The sequence below is a fragment of the Prosopis cineraria genome, unplaced genomic scaffold, assembly GCF_029017545.1.
Source record: "Prosopis cineraria cultivar Desert tree isolate PC_DT_omini unplaced genomic scaffold, ASM2901754v1 PC6, whole genome shotgun sequence".
In the NCBI taxonomy this organism is placed as follows: Eukaryota; Viridiplantae; Streptophyta; class Magnoliopsida; order Fabales; family Fabaceae; genus Prosopis; species Prosopis cineraria.
In genome coordinates this window covers 19,186,377-19,204,069 of record NW_026555337.1, presented here as the reverse complement: position 1 = coordinate 19,204,069, position 17,693 = coordinate 19,186,377, and the positions used below count along the sequence as shown (strand labels likewise).

General features: G+C 31.8%; 1 protein-coding gene across 1 annotated transcript; it reads left to right on the top strand.

Moving 5' to 3' along the window:
- Positions 1 to 241: 241 nt before the first annotated feature.
- Positions 242 to 1,000, top strand: LOC129313970 (uncharacterized). Its single transcript, XM_054957354.1, has one exon. The coding sequence runs from the start codon at positions 242 to 244 to the stop codon at positions 998 to 1,000; it is 759 nt and encodes a 252-aa protein (XP_054813329.1).
- The last annotated feature ends 16,693 nt before the right edge of the window (positions 1,001 to 17,693 follow it).

Here is a 17,693-nt window from a genome sequence, read left to right as displayed (position 1 = left end):
TCAGGATGAAATGGACAAATTGAAGGAGTACTACACTCAGGATGCGATTCAATGCTTCGACAACAATGAACTTGCCTGGATCTTCTTTGTAGATGGGTGTGCTGTACTTCATATCATGGACAAAGTGAAAGAATCAAAATTAGAAGCACAGGACACTATCTTACTGCATGATCTGCTTTTGTTGGAGAACCAGCTTCCATATAGGGTGTTGATGATTTTAACCAAGAGGGACAATTCTACAATGATAGGTTTCATACAAAGTTTTCTTGATTTGCGCGGCATCATCAAGTCAGAGAAAACAACTCTGCGTGAGCCACACCATTTGCTGGATCTTCTGCGCATAATGATCGTGGTTGAAGATTGTAATAAAGAGGGGGATCATACATTAATAGGAGGAATGCCATCCAATGACCAGTCATCAAAGGGAAAGAAAAATATCAAGAAAAAGTTGCAAACACATAGGAACATACAGGAACTTTTAACAGCAGGCTTTAAAATCAAGGAAAACGTTAACCAAAGTCTCACAAACATCCATGTTGACGGTCTGAAGCTCTACCTTTCTCGGCTCACTATGGATGACTTCACAGCTCAAACATTTTTGAACATGATAGCGTACGAGATGTGCCCAGACTTCAAGAACCATTACGAGATCAGTAACTATGTGTGGTTCCTTAATTCCTTGATTGATCACGCAGATGATGTCAAAGAGTTAAGGAAAGCTAGGGTTCTGAACAACCTTCTTGGAAGCGATGAGGAAGTGGCAAAAATCTTCAACACAGTAAGCACTGACTTGGTGATTTATACAGGAAAGTATAAGAATGTGACAGATGAAATTGAGCAACTTTACAAAAAAAAAGTGAGCATTTGGTTAACTGAATTGCGACTCAAGCATTTCAACACCCCGTGGAAAATCATAGGCTTAATATCGGCTGTGCTTGGGGTTTTTCTCACTATTGTCACCCTCATGAGGGAATTAAGGGGTAAGATCAAGATGGATTAGCCTCCTCCTAACGGCCACTTACTAAAATCATATCCTTCACTGGTTTGCTTATACAATTAGAATTCACCCTCATGTGGTTTGTGTTATACAAGTGAATAATGACGTCATGCAATCTCCATATAGCTGACTCCACATAATAAAATAAGGCTGCTTGTTGTTATGGTTTAATGATATTAGTATACAGTTTCCGACAATATTGTATCTTTGTATTTGAGATATATTTCAACATTATTTTTTTTTTACTGTGTTGGTGGTTTCATGTGTCTTTTTGTGAAAAAATTAAACTGAGGATTGCTTTTTACATCTTTCATGCATATTTGTTAGAAATTCTCGTGAATTGAAAATTGTGAGATGTGTCTTTCTTTCTTTTTTTTTTTTTACAAGCTTTGATTTAATTATTGAATGATTATCACATAAAAATCATTATAAGTTGTAGATTTTAACTCTTAATATTATAAAGTTCAGGGCAATTTTACCTTTAAACTATCTATTTAGGAGTATATATTATTCTAAATTTCTTATTGTATAATGTTCCCCTTTAACAATTGAAATTAATCCAATGTTGCTCATACAATTAGTAAAAGTTAACTTTGACAAAAAAAAAAAAAGACCTAGAGAATCATAAATAAGTATTCTATAGAAAACAAATGTGGTGGGAATAAGAAAACCTGTTGAGAGATTTGGGAATTTTCTAGAAAGATATTGAAAATAAATTTTATGATTGAGGGCAATTTCATTTTAGTTATTGTAATTTTACATTATTTAATATTATTGTTATCTTTTTAGGATTTCCTCAGTTATCATCTTTTAAGAATATTTTCATTTAATTTTAGGATTTCTAGAATATTTATGTATTTAATTTTAGAATTAGGTTAAAGCCTGTAAATAACACTTTAAGTTTTTTGCTTTGTACACGCCTTTCAATGAAAATAATTGCTATTGTTTTCCACTCTTGAGTCTCTAGTTCTCTATGCTCTCTTTCTATCTCCTATATTCTTTTCTCCATTTTCCCTTTCCCGTTCTACATTCATTGCCATTAGAGCCCGGTTCTCGCTTCGCTTGTACTACCAAATTCACTTTTAAAGCAAAATCTTCTCCCTTGAGCCATGACATTTCATTCTAGAGATCTTGTTTCTTTACATCACTCTATTTTCTATTTCTTTTTCCCTTCAAAATCTTTCCAGGGCCAAGAATCTTCATTCTAAAAAATTTTTAGAGGTAAAGTTCTCTAACTTAAAACTCTATGAGTTACTTGATAAGGCACTTTGATGCTAAATTTTGAAGCTTTTGATTACTGTAGAGTAATTATTTTTGGTTCTTGTCCTTATTTCACTATCCTAATTTTCTTTTCCTAATTTATTGGTTTTGAAATCCTTGTTATCCTTACTCCCTTTTAATCATTTTACCATTGATTTTTCCTTTGATTTAAACACGGAAGTCTAAATGTTGTAAATATCAATTACTATTTTAGTTTAAGTAATGACTACTTTTCTTTTGAAAATGACTAAAAAGGGATAGCAAATAACAAGTTTTGCTTTGCAAATTTTTAATCACTAAAGTCTATGTGTTGTAAATAGCAGTGGTTACTTTTGTTTAAGTAATGAATATTTTTTCTTCTTGCAATGACAAAAACAAGATAAGTAATTAAGACTCTCTCTATGCAGATTTTTTAATCAATGAAGTCCAAGCATTATAAATATCAGTAGCTACTTTGGCTAAAATAATGACTACTTTTTTTTTTTTTCAGAAAGGACTAAATGGGATAGCGTATTATAACAAGTTCCAGTTTACAAATTTTTTAATCATTGATCCATTTCTTTTTTTATTTTGAACGGGGGCACTTTGTTATTACATAAAAGATATGAATGTCAGAAAGGCCCCTTGGAACTTAAGAGAAACTATCACATTTTGCAAGACTTCATTATCATTTTCATATTTTATTAGGTTTTCTTTGGGGTCATTTTCTGTTGTTCCAATTTAAAAAGAGATCGATATGAGACGATAATTCAGATTCTGCGTATCGCCTTTAACGTGGATCTCTTATGTTCCAAGCAATAAATTCCATTCTTGTTACTTTAAATTCTTTTTCCTACAAGATATAGCGGCCGATAATATATGCCGGAAGACTGAATTCAATCTTCTAAATTCCATTCTCTTCTATGTATTGGAAGGGAAAACGACACAAAAAATGCTCCTTAATTACATTGGAATTCGCTTTTTCATATAATTATCTATGTACTCTTTCTATTTGTACGTGCTTTCTCTTTCTCTTTTCTCTTTTCAAATGTACGGATTTTTTAAAGTAGTGGAAGAGAACAACAAATATCATAGAAGAGTATATCACAACCTATGAAATATGTTTATTCTAATCACGACCGTCTATCATTATTCTAAAAGAATTGAAATTGCTGGCAAAAAAAAAAAAGAATTGAAATTGATAAATAGCAATTAAGGGTAATAGTTAGAAATGCTTAGCGGGAAAGTGAGCAAAGCTAATAGCAAATTATACCAAGGGTGATGTTGCAGCAAGTTCCATAGTTTCTACAAGATTTGATTCTCAGAAATTCGGTGTCATACACGTTCTGGCTCTTGAATGTATACAGCAAGTAATAAGCTTTGGAAGGTAATAAATTTTATTGTCAAACTTTATTGTGTGTGTAAATATAATTTAGCACTTCTAGCCAGAACATGTATCACGTTGAATTACTTTCTATATGCTTAGCTTGGTCTACCATGGGCACGGGACTTATGTACACCTAGTCCCAAAGACCCTTAGGTCTTAGTGTCTCAGAGTATATTGATCTAGGTAAGGCCCCTCAACACCTCTTATGAGCAAACACGGGCCACTTTAAGATCCTTAACCCTTTAAAAGCTTAACCTACAGTTCTCTAAATGTAGTGACATAGGCTCACACACATGGATTGTAGGTTGTATTCTTTCTTATGCATAGGGTTCTCATGGAGAAGCAAGTGCAGAGCATACTTGAATCTTAGTTTGACAAAAGTAAGATATTAGGGAATCAAGCTTTTAGGAAAAAGGAGAGAGTTTAGAGACATGTTTAAGAAAACACACGAAATTTTTATTGCTTAACCAGCTCTATCTTACAAAATTTCTGAGTCCTCCTTATATAGATTAGAGGAGGAGGATCAAGACCCTCTCTTCATGATTACAAGGAGACAAACTAATATTACATGCATACCTAATTTAGACAAGGTCTAACATAAAGTAAAAGTGTAACATGACTAATGCTGACACCTTTGTCAAAAAGTCAAAAGTAACTTTTGACAAAGTTTATTATAAGACAAACCAACTTCTAGAAAAATGGGACATAAAATAGATTCCATCATTCATCATAGGCTTTTATGGATGCTCTCATGATCTGATGAGAGATTAAGCCAATTCTTTTCTTCCTTTCAGTGCCACCTAGTAGAGGGAGTGTTGAGGATAAGCTAGTCCTCATCAAAATCTTCTTCCATAGGCTTAGAGGGTCCAAGGATAGGCATGTCTTTTAATTCTTGAAATAACTAGTAGGTTTGTGTCTCTATCTCATATGGGTCCTGGCTATTTGGAGGAAATAATGGAGGAGTGAATAATGATGTTTTCTTATAGGATTCCATCCATGTGGGTATCCTATTTGAACAGCAAGACTCGCAAACCAATCTAGGAATTCATAGTGGACAGTTGGAAATGGATCATTATGAAGGATGGGTTAGTGGGGAATAGGACCAAGTGAGGTGTATCTGAGATTAGGATTAGGGATTGGATAATTGTTCATTTCACATAAGATTTCTTTTAATTCAATTAGAGTTGAATTTTTATTTGCTACCCAGTCATGAGTGGTCTTCCATAGGCATGCTTAGTTGGCTGCGTAAAGTTTTCTATCACGCCCTAAAATATGGGAGTAACTGGCACAGAATGTGCACTTAAACGGACACCCCTTACGGCCTCAATTAAAGAAAATTCTGAATTAATACATATGATTTACCATTAGTTTGATTATATACATCAAATTTTATTTTTCATATAATCAAAATATCAAACTTTTTGTAAAAAATTTTCCAGCACCTCCCATATAAGTAGAATCTTCCGAAATCTCTACAACAAAAATTTTATAATTTATATCCAGCAATACGAAGCTCTACTCCATAGCCATAGGTAAACAATATAACAAAGAGAATTAGGATCCTAACTATGGTCTATGTGGAGCACTAAGTCATATTTTTCATGATATAATTCATAAATTCATATTTACAGAAAAAATCTCCACCGAGCTCAGTAGAAAATCCCTCATTAGAAAGCAAGACGTACAGTGTTAGCTACGCTGTACGAGGCCAAAATAACTTTTCATTGAATAACATCCCAACCATAATATTTTGTAGAATCATAATGAATAAAATACAATAATTATATAAATTTCATGAGAAAAAAATTCAATGTAAGCAAATTGGTCTACTTAAAATAAAAATCTATATAACTTCAATAACAAAATATTTAAATCTATAGTGATAAAACAACTTTAACATTTGATCTTGACAAATCAAAATAATTAAATAATAAATAATAATAACAATATTTACTAATTGAAAACCATTAAATATGAAATCACCAACTAAAAAGTCATATTTCTAGGGATTTATCAAAATAATTTACAAACATGAACACATAGTCCATGAGAGTAAATAACTAAATGCGGTTTATGTCACAAAACAAACGTGGACACACAGTTCACAAAGGTAAGTAACTAAACGTAGCCTGAGCTACGAAATAAACGTAGACACATAGTCCACGAGGATAATACTAACTAAACGTAGCTCGAAGTCATGAAACAAACACAAGCACAAGACCCAAGAATAACAAACGTGAGTACGATGCTCATGAAAGTCGAACTAGCTAATCGTAACTATGGCATGCCAAGGGCTAATGGAATTGCTGTTAGCAACTAGTGTCTTGTATAAAATTCCCTTCAAATCTATTTTTAAACATGCGAGAAAATCATCAAAAATAAAATACAGTTCTCATTTTCAAAATAAAACTTGCATAAATAGCTTTGAGCATTAAAAAATTTCCAAAATAAAATTTCGTAACAAACGTCCATGCTTGGCATTTATTGAGTAACTCAAAAATAACCAGAATTGATAGAAATGATCAAATCAATTTTAACATTATTCTTTGTAAGGGAAAAAACATACATACGCCATCATTCAAATATCTTTCAACATCTCTTTATAATTTTTCAAGATAAAAATAAAAAAAATTTAAGTAACAAAGAATTAAATATGTAATATAATTGTTCTTGAATGATCTATGTAAAAAAAAATTTCTTTAAAAAAAATTTCATTGATAAATTAGTTGGGACGCTATTCCCTTACCTGCAATGTTCCTAAATTCCACAGGTTTTCTCCTTTTAATTCCTATCAAGACCCTTTTTTTTCTGCAAATCCTATAAGAATATTAATAATTGAAAATTTAATTAATTCCCTATAATTTATGAAAACTTCTTTTCACTTCTAATACAATCCCAATCAACCACAACTATTTCAAAATTCCAAATACCAAAATTCATCTCTTAAAATTTATCCAATTATCATCATTTATATCTATAATTTCTTCAATATTGCTCAAGCCAAACCAATCTATTTACTTAAGATATGATTATCTCTTAGGGTTGCCTCAAGAACCTTAGGTGCATTACTACCAATTATTCAATTAAAACTTTCTAATCTTAAATCTCTTGTTCAGTAATTTATCAACAACTATACCATTCCCAAGAATTTAACTTACATATTAATTTCATAATTAAATTCCTTTGCAAGGTTCAAGTTCATGGATCAATAACATTCAAACTAGACATACTTTTCTTAAGAGTCAACAAAATTTTAGAAAATACATATTCAAGCAATCTTCTCCTGACATGCATTTTATCGAACACTTATCATACATTAATTCTTAAGCTAATACCAAGCCTCTTCCCTTTTGATCTCATCTCCCACAAATTACAATATTGACATTGAAATTAATCACCAACCCAATTCCAATCCTTTAATAGAAGAAAAAAAATTAGTTAGTCTTTAAAGAAAAATTATGTAATGACCCTAAAAAAATAAAAAAATAATATATGTATATATATTATCCTAGTAAATATTTATTTAAATAAATAATTTTTTATAAGTAGGGATGGGTAGTTTGGAGGAATTTATGTTAGAAATGTTTCTGAGGATCTAAAGTTAAAAATTTTATTTTCTTTTCTCAGAAATAGTTTAGTTTTCAAATTTTAGAAAAATCTTGTGTCCTTTCTTGTAATTTCTTTGTGCCTTTTCTTGTGATTTTTGCATGTTCTTTTTTTGTAATTTTCTCAATTCTTTCCTCGAATCAGATTTGTTTCTTTTGTGCGAAGAAACAGAGCATCTCATTTCCTTCTTTTCACCGCCAATATACACTCTTCTAGATACTTATAATTAGTTCATCTCTAGCTCTCCTTAATGTCTGCAGTTCGCTGTCATAGGGTGTTGATTTTTACTGCTGTTGCATCATCCACTATCATCATTTTCATTTGCGTTCGCTAGCCACTAGGAGTCGATTCACTGATTCTCCTTCTCTGATATTGTGCCATTCTGTTCAATAAGGGTGTTGTCTTCGGGTTGCTACTCTCGCTACCCTTTCTCCTCCTCAGTTTTCGTTTATCCGTCACAGTGGAGAGGTTGTATGTCTTCCTCATTTTCTGCTCTATTTTGTGACGACGAGGAGGCGTATTATCGGTGGTCAGCTTCCTTTCTTTTTTTTTCCATTCCTATTGTTAGGTTTAGCATGTGTGTGTGTGCTAGCTAATGTTTTAACATTGGCTGAAATTATAGTCCTTCCTTCTCGTGTATGTGTTTGACAGATTGGAACCCTTATAAATTGTTCTTCTTTGATGCTGTTCTGTTACTGATTCTTAAGTCTTGTGAGGTGAGATGCTATTTTCTTTCCTCCCTTTTTAGATTTTATAGCATCATCGAATCCTTTCCTCCTTCCTTTAGTTAATTAATATTGTCCCTGCTCCTTGTTTTTGATATGGACTGAGGTTGCTTAGTTAAAACTATTTGGTTGTGTTGAATGGGGAAACAAGTGATGGAAATAGAAGTCTAAACCTGAAATTTCTTGATCATTTATTTCATAATTTTGTAAATGATAAATGCACATTTACAAGGTATTTGTAAAATTTTGGAAGAGGAGAAATTGACAAACTATGACTTGTTAAGCTTCCATGTAGTAGCTTAAAGGGATATATACAAGTTTTGGTTCAAGTTGTTAATTAAAACTTATATACCAAAGGGGTGAAGAGAATTATTAGGATATTAGTTTCCTTTTTGTCAGTTTAAAGAAAGCTTAATAATGATTGATACAATTTATAATAGTTCATGGAAGTATGAGTCAGAAAAGAGCATGAGGACATATATATTGAAAATTATCAAATGATTGGATTAACTGAGTGTACTTGCAGTATAATTGAATATGGTATTGTTAGTGTTGATAAGCTTAAATAGTGATACCCATTAAGTATTTGGAAAAAAATTTTTAATGACTTAAATTTTGACTTATTTGTCAGGATATTGAGAATATCATTAGAATAGAGGTTAAAGGTTAAGAAAAGCAAGTTTTAGAATCTTTGGAAAACACTCAGGTGAGTGGGTAGCATTCCAATTGAATTTCAAGAAATTCTTAAAAAAAATCTTTACTTAGATTTTTGTATTAATTCTTTGTTAATTATGTAAATATTCTTACCAATTTTTTTTATATATAATTGTTTTAGTAATGATGTTATCTTGATTTTTCTAATCATTTATGCTATTGACAAATAATAATTGAAGTGGATATACAATAAACGATATGATTTTTCTAAAACAGCTATTTTTTTAACTTTATGTTTGATACGCAAACTTTTAGTATAGTAATTCATGCATAAAGGAAATGACAAGAAATATGGGAATGGAAAATGACAACCAAATTCTACATTTTGAAAGTGAAAATTTTAAAATTGTTTTCAAATCTCTATACACGCTTGAGTTTAATTAGGGGGACTGAGTTCAGAATGTTGGATGTTAACGACAGTCTTGTTAGCCCTTTGCATGCCTTGGTTCACCTAGCTAGCAAGGTGCTGATAGGAGGTGCTAGCCCCGTGTGAAGGCCAACGCACGTGGATCGGAGGGATGATATTCGTGAGCGTAGTACTCACGCTTGTTTTCATGGGCTTCATGCCTGTGCTTGTTTCATGGCTTTTGCCACATTTGTTTTGTGGTTTCTAGCCACACTTGATTGGTTATTTACCCTCATGGACTGTGTGTCCACACTTGTTAATCGTTCTGATAAAGCCCTCTTAGAATTAAATTGAAATTTATTATTTTATATTAATCCTTTGAAAGCACCTATCTAACTATCCAGTATTTGAGTTGTTTACATCCTATGAGTTGTACAATTCTTGACAAATCTATACCATTTTATTTAAATTGTTTAATTTTAAAAAAAATTTTGTTGAACAAGAATTGCTCTTAATCTTTAGTTCAAGTATATGTTTCAATACCAGACGACATTGTTTTTAGACTAAATCTATTTATCCTATCTTTATAGATTTTATGTGTAATTTTTAATGGAATGCTACTCACCAGAAATTTTTTGTTCTCAGATATAGTAGCTGACCCTGCACCTCCAGCTGACTACTGAGAGTCCTTCTTACTTTTTAGAAAGAGGAAGCACAGGGTGATTATCCTTTTGAAGAAACCTTATAATGTATTTTGTATATTATAAGTTGTTGCTCCACGTATATCATAGTTAGGTTTTGGTTTTGTTTGGTTATTATGTGAATTGGTGGGATACTAGTCTGGTTAACAGGTTCTGTTGTGTTGTAGACATTTTGGGAGGCCAAGTTACAGGGGAGACTCTACCGAAATTTCTACAAGACACTTGAGATTTACGAACTTTTTATTTTATATATAACTTACATATATTAATACTTTAATAAAATTTATAGTTATTAAGGCTTATGGAATATGAATTCTTCTCATATTATATGCCAGTCATACCCTTGGTATTGGGTGTGACAAATTAAATCTTATTCCTCTTTCTTCTAGTTCTAGCATGAATAGATTTTATCTACTAAAAATCAAATTCATAAACTCAAGCTGTTGATCAAACAAATTTACCCCCTTATAACTCGCACAATAGTAATGGAATAAATAAGAAATCACAATCAAACCAAGTAGCACACAAAGAACAATGAAGAAGTAAAGGATTAGAATCTCCCCACCTCATATTAACCACGATAGAACAAAGAAGGGAGAAGGATGAATCTATCATGTTGAATAGGGGAAGAGGAAAGAACCTTGTACATTGAACCATAGCAGCTCGGACAAGAGAGGAGAACTATTTCCAACCGCACAAAGCAAGGAGAAAGAAGAATGAATAGTAACACATAAAGACATCAAACAAAGACAACCAGAGGAAGAAAAGCTTATGATGGAACTTCACAACAGTGGTGGGTAGAGCGGTCGCACCTGTTCACATTGACAAGCTGACTAGCAGAGGAGGAAGAAGAACTGACAGCAACCTACTCAAACACATGTGTAGGGGATGAATTGAACGATGACAAAACTGGGAAGAGGAGAAACTTATGGCAGCAATGATGAACATCACTTTCTAACAGACCCACGCTGGCTCTTTTGAAGACTAAAGAGGAAAGGTGGAGAACATCAGTAGAATTCAAGAAAGGCTAAGGTTAAAGGTTCTAGAATTTCATATCTATCCTGCTCTCTCTACTTCTGTCAAAAACATGAAATTGGAATGAAGAAGGGGAAATAAATCCGATAGGACCAGGGACTTTATAGTAATTTTATAAGAACTGAAAAGTAAAAAAAAAATAACTCTTGCCTCTTGTAGGAATTGAACTTGTAACCTTAGACTTACTATCAAAGATACTTGCCACTAAACCATAAGTTTGTCTTGATAAATTTACCCTAAAATATATAAAAATATATTTAACCTACCTTGTCATAAATTTTATTTTTATTTTTTTGAGTTGTTACATTTTCCTTGGCTGTTAAGGTGATAAGGATAATGAATAATGAAAAAGTAATAAAACTTTTGCTCTCTTAAAGGTTTTTTCCATAGCTCATTGAATTCAATAACTTTATAAAATTATTGATGCCATTTGGCTATTGGTGAAAACCATTCAAGAAATCTCTGAAGGTTTAATCCTTCATATGCAGAGTCATAAAGATAATGAAATATCTCTAAAGGGGAAAAAGCTAAGGCACACACATGTAAAGTGGAGAGAGACCAAAGATACCACATGAGTTTATTAGGGATGGGTCCTCTTATAAAAGAAATAGCTAGGTAAGGCTCTTAGATATCAAAGTATTTAAGCTGTGGCTAGATATGGGTTTTTTAGAGGAGAAGGTGGAACTAAAAGAATAAACTTCTTCTGGCAAGCTATGGGACTTTAGGGATAATATTTGGGCTATGGCCTGGAGGGAATATTTTTTTTTCTGGGCATGATGTTAAGGATGAAAAGGAGTTGAGCTTGAAAAGGGGTAATAAGATTGATTCTTTTCTGAGGTCTAGTGAGGTAGTCTACAATAGCATTATGATTTCCTTTGATGTGCTAAACTATAAATTTATACCATGCAAAATAGTCTCCATCGAAGGAGTTGAGCTCCATAGAGGATCTTTTTTATTTTGATCTAGAATCTTTGAAAATGACGTATTGTTTATTTCTACCATAAAAGGGTAGGAGCTGAGATGAAAACTGAATTTCTCAATGCCATGTTTCATAACTAGGACTTTTTTATAAGCTATGTGGTAGTGTTTTCTAAAGTCTTTAAATTCACCACTAGTATGATCATAATAGTATCTTTTACCATCTACTTCTTCAATAAGTAACACACCCCAATAATCTTCACTTACATCAGTTTGTATAATTCATTATCCTTTGTCAGGATTCTAAGTGAAGGAGGATGTTGACAAATCTTTTTTAGGTGTTAGACAACTTTTGTCTAGTTAGGACCCTAAGGTAGAGGATTTTTCCTTAATAGCCTAGACAGTTGGCTTGTATGATGAGACACCTAAGGAATAAGTCTCTGATATAATTAACTATACCCAAGAATTATTGAATTTGAGTTCTAGATAAGTTATCCTCAGGAAAATTCAATAATTCCTTAGCAATGTGTGGATTAGGCTGATACTGTCCTTCTTAGATAAGCATTCCTAAAAATTCTATTTTGGCTTCACCAATGTAACCTTTTCAGGCTAAAAGCATAATCCATTATTATTGAATGATTTTGTAGAATTTAGTCAATAATTCTTTATGCTATTGCTCAGATTTTAAGAATGACAGTATGTTATTAATGTAAACTAAAGTGCTATTGATAATGGGTTCAAGGACTCGGATCATGGCCTTTTAAAACAAATGGAGCATTTTAAGCCTAAAGGTCATAATCGTCTATTGGCATTGGGCATTAGGAATGCATAAGGCTATTTTGTATCTATCTATAGGATCTATCCTAAGTTTTCTAAAATTTTGCTTTGAGGTCAAACTTGGAGAATACTCTGGCCTACTTTAAATGGACTAATGAGTATTAATCTTGGGCAGAGGAAACTTGTCATCAATAACCTCTTTTTTACTCTTTGCTTCTCAGATCTTTTTTTGACATAAAAGCTTGACAAGCCAGTCTAACTTAGTTGGTTCAAGAAGGCCCTGTTTGACTAAAGCAGCACATTCTTCTTTGGCCAAGATTCAAAAGAGGTATTGAGGAGCCTTATCTAGATCAATATACTTTAAGACACTAAGACCTAAGGATCTTTGGGACTAGGTGCACATAAGTCCCACACCTATAAGTGTTAATAATACTTCAAAATTACCTAATATATGTTGCTTGTTTATCTTAGCAAGTTGATTCCAACAAATGCTTTAATCTAAATTCATAAGCACTTTACATAGCTGAAATGATTGAATAGCCTTTACTTTAAATTCTCATCCCTTGTTGTCAAACCCCACAATCATCTTCAATATTTTATGGTAAATTGAATGATTTACTAGATCTGCATCAGCGGTACTAGTGGCAATCTTATTTTTCTAGTAACCTAGCCAAGATGCAAATGGTTTTTTCTCTCTCTCTCTATATATAGAGAGAGAGAGAGTTTGTATGTCTAGAAATTAAATCTCATTTTTGATACATGGGGTTATAGGAAATTTTTGCATTTGAATTATTTCATGAGGAGTATTGAATATCTTAAATTACTTATTAGAGCTAGAGCCGGTAACTCGGGCCGAGCCCGAACTTGCCTAAAAAAAGTTAGGGTCGAGCTTAGAAAAAATATAATATTTTTATGTTCAGAGAAAATTTTGGGCCAAGCCCGAACTTGGCCCAAATATGTGAATAAAAAGTTTTTATTTTTGTAAAATATATAAAATATGATAAATATTAATTAATTCTTTAAGTTTTATGTCATTTATACTAAAACACCATATATTTGAGTCCTATACATCATTTTGAGCATAAAAAAATATATTTCATATTTTTTAAAAAATAAAATAATTAATTTAATCAAAAAATATATTTACATTTTTAAAAAATAAAAAATTAATTTTAATCAAAAAAATTAATTAAAAATAATTTTTTAAAATAAATTTTAGATATTTAGGTAGCCTGAAACCTAAAGGAATTTAGGCCGAACTTAGCTATTCGAGCGTTTTAAGGAGTCGGGCCTATTCGGGTCAGGCTTATTCATGCTGAGGCCCGAATAAGCCCACCCCGCTCGAATTCTGAGCTCTAATTGGAGCAATGTCACTCATCAAGTAGTGTCAAAATTATTGCAATGTTGCAGTTTGACTACCAAACATTGATGTTGGCTATTAACTTCAAATTGACTGAATTAAGGAAAATTTATTTTTCCCTAAAGTATTTATATATGGAGAAATAATTGACGCCATATAAAGTTCAATAAGATGAAGCAATTAACATGCCCCTATTTTTTCATAATGTACAAAATATGTCACGATCATGTTTAAGATATCACATGACTTGCTAACTAGGTTTTAAGCATTAAAAAAGTTTTTGAGTAAGTACTGAAGATCACCTAATGGTACTACTATAGGTTATATCTATTTATACTATTATAGGCTATATATGTAATAACCTAAGAATTTTAAGAAAAATTAAAGTATATGATATTGTGTTTTAAGCGTATTTATTTTAATTTTAGGACAAATTTAGCAAGAAGAAGAATTGGCTTGGTAGGTATTATCTTGCCAATTATCATAAAGGTCTCAAGTTCGAACCATCTTGAGGCAAGAGGAGAATTTTTATTTTTGTTTTTGTGCAAATAGTCTGGTAAAATTACCATTAGGCCCTTCTCAATTAATACAATATTTTTCCTCTCTTCTCATATTTGTTAGCGAGTTACGCTAAAACAGAGAAGGAAAGATCTAGAAATCTCACTGTTTCATCTACTGCCTCCTTCTCTTCCTTCGCCTTTATTCGTGTGTGAGCAAAAGATTTCGATCACTGGTGTATAAAACACAAGGCACAAATTTTTTCACTGGAGGGTTGTTTTATCGCACTCAGAATGTTGCTGTTGCAATCAAAGAGCTGAACCTTACTGCTGCCATCGAAGGGCTTCCTCTTCATTTTTTCGTCTGTCACTGGTGTTGGGGTCGTGTAGCAGATCCTCTTTTGCTTTGCTCTTCTCAGCTCTTCTACATAGGACCTTTCTCATCCTACTTCTCTGTTTAGTTTGTTAGGTTGAGGTGAGGAGCTTCAATCCTTCTGTTATTGATTTTGTTATGCTGGTGACTATGGTTTGCTGTTCCTGTGCCTGAGGCTGTTATTTACTATGTGCGTGTGTGAAATTATAGAATATTATGTTTGCTCTATTGTTGCTGTGCTGTTATAGAGAAGGGACAACTCAAATATTGAGTTGGAAATTTATCTTAAAGCTTAATGATGATATATTTATGGTTGATTTAAATTATTTGTATGAAATGATTGATGTTGAAGTAATTGTTAGAATGAAATTGGAAGAGAGGAGCTTAGATGGAATACTTGAAGATTAGTGTTTTAAAAATATTTGTTAAAATGCTTGTTAGAAGAATTGAACTTGATTTTAAAAATTTATTGATCCTCATGAATGATATACCAAATTGATTATTATGTTCTATGAACTTAAGTTGAGAATTCCAAAGGAAATTTGAGTATGAAATTAGTATCAAACTATTTAAATTTTTGGGAAATAGATGGTTGTGGATGAAGTTTGTGATAAAGGATTGGAATACTAAAAGCTCTTATGAATGGGTTGGAAATGATGCATGGTTGGTGCTTTGACAAAAGCTTAAGAGAGATAGTATTTTAATGAAATATTGAGCTACAGTATTTACAGGATTTCTATGTGTAAAGTCTTGCTCGTAAAATTTCAATTGTATTATAGTTTAATATTGGTGGTGAGTGAGCTTGGAAAAGGAAATTATTGTACTTGTTGAGAGTTAAATAAAATTTTAATATGATTTATAGGGAGTTTGGAAGAGGAGAAATTTGATTAAAGTTGAGAGAAAAAATTTGAATTTTGGAGATTTCAGATAAGTGAATAGCATCCCATTTAATTTATTTCTAATAGTCTTTTATTGAAATATTTTACTCTTATAAATTATATTAGTTTTTGAAAATTATGGAATATTGATGAAGGAAAATTAAATTATGATATCTGCATTTATTTTTTTTCAAGAAATATATTTCTAAGATTGATGAAGGCATTTTTGTTTATAAAACTCTGAAATTTCTTAGTTACTCAATTAATACAAGCCTATACATTAGCTATGAAGTATTATTTTAGCAAATTTTGAGATTTGAAATGATTCATGCGAGTTTGGCATTGAGAACAAAAATTTTATTGCAAAAATAATTTTTTTCTCGCATGTTTAAAATGTGATTTTCAAGATGACTCTAAATAGAACACTGCTACTAATGATAATTCCGTTAACCTGTAGCGCGCTGTGGTTAATAACTAGCTAGTTTTTTTCGTGGGCTTTCTTCTCACGTTTGTTATTCGTGGGCTTTGTACCAACGTTTGATTTTATAACCTTGAGCTGCGTTTAGTTAGCCTTACCCTCGCAGACTGTGTGTCCACGTTTGTTTCGTAGCTTCAGCTGCATTTAGTTATTTACCCTCGTGAACTGTGTGTTCACATTTATTTTCGTGGCATAAGCCCCATTTGGTTATTTACCCTCATGGACTATGTCCACGTTGTTACCTGTTCTGTTATATCCTCAAAAATTGGAATTTTAATTAACTCACTCATTCAAAATTTCAATGATTTCAATTAACAAATGTATTATTTTGTTATATATACGAGTAATTTGTTTTCTTTAATCAAGATAGAATAAAGTGTTTTTAATTCATTTTCATTTATGATTATGATTATGATTTATAGATTTATGAAGCTATTATGTTGAATTATCATCTTCTCAGTTATTTTACATGATTATTTGACTTCATTATTTTAATTCTTTTAAATTCTGTATTAGGAATGCTATTCACTGAAAAATTTATTTTGGTCTCACATTCATTAGCTGACATTGATCTTACCGCCGACCTCAAAAGGGCAATACAATTATATTGGGTAAAAAATTTTGTTTGGTATTGTTATCTTTTGATGTAAATATTTAAGTTTTATGCATTTTAATTTTAAAGGAAAGATTAGGTGCTTCACATAGATTGTGTTAGTGTTTTATTTTGATATATATATATATATATTGTGGCTGGTTGGAAGGAGCTAAGCTCCTGATTGATACTATATTTTGAAAAAAATTTGTTATAGAATTTTGAGAGATCTGTCTATAGGGGAGGTTCTGCCAAAATTTCTACAAAAATGTTGAAGTTCTCTTGTGACAGTTAATGGTAAAAGTATTAAATTTTATATAATATGACTTTTTTTTAGAAAACAGATTAAATTTTCATGTTGAGACTTACGGGAATGCGAAAGGTAATTTGCAACTGTGTCGGTCACCCTCTATTTTCAAGGTGCGACAATATAAGTATTTGTCAACTAGTCCTATAGCTAGCCTTGATATAAATAAATAATCTGTGATAATATTATTGATTTATAGTTAGTGTGGTTGATAAATATTTTTCTTTTGAATAAAGGTGCATTTTTGTCCTTGAAATATTATTGGAGGAGCACCTGGTACTATAAACTATTTGTCATAGCAATTTGTTTGCCCTTAAAATAATTAAAATGTAGCACGTTACCCTCACCATTAATAACCTCCAAAACATCTATTAAATCAATATAATGTGGCCCAAAAGGTTTTATATGTGTCTTTTAGTTCCTTTTACCCTTGACCCGTTTTCCCTTCTCCTTGGTCGACACTCCATCTTCTTCACAAAATGGAGAAGAGAAAATCCATTCTCATATATGGATAGATTCAACATGCAAAATTGAAGATCAGCAAATATCAAACAAATTCAACCTCTAAATGAAACCTCCTCCAATATAAACTCTCTTGCTTTAAACCAAATAGAGGTTGGTGAAGCTCCTGTAGCCATAAAATTTGGTCTATTTAGGAGGCTGAAGGACAGAAATTTATTTGTGAAGATCTAATTCCAGTACTTATTGTTTTGAAAGCATGATGGCAAGGAAGAAGGAGATAGAGAGATAAGCTAAGCGAATG

What these genes read in the sequence shown, in the direction of transcription:
- LOC129313970 (XM_054957354.1), top strand. Translation starts at nt 242, where the DNA reads ATGATAGGTTTCATACAAAGTTTTCTTGATTTGCGCGGCATCATCAAG.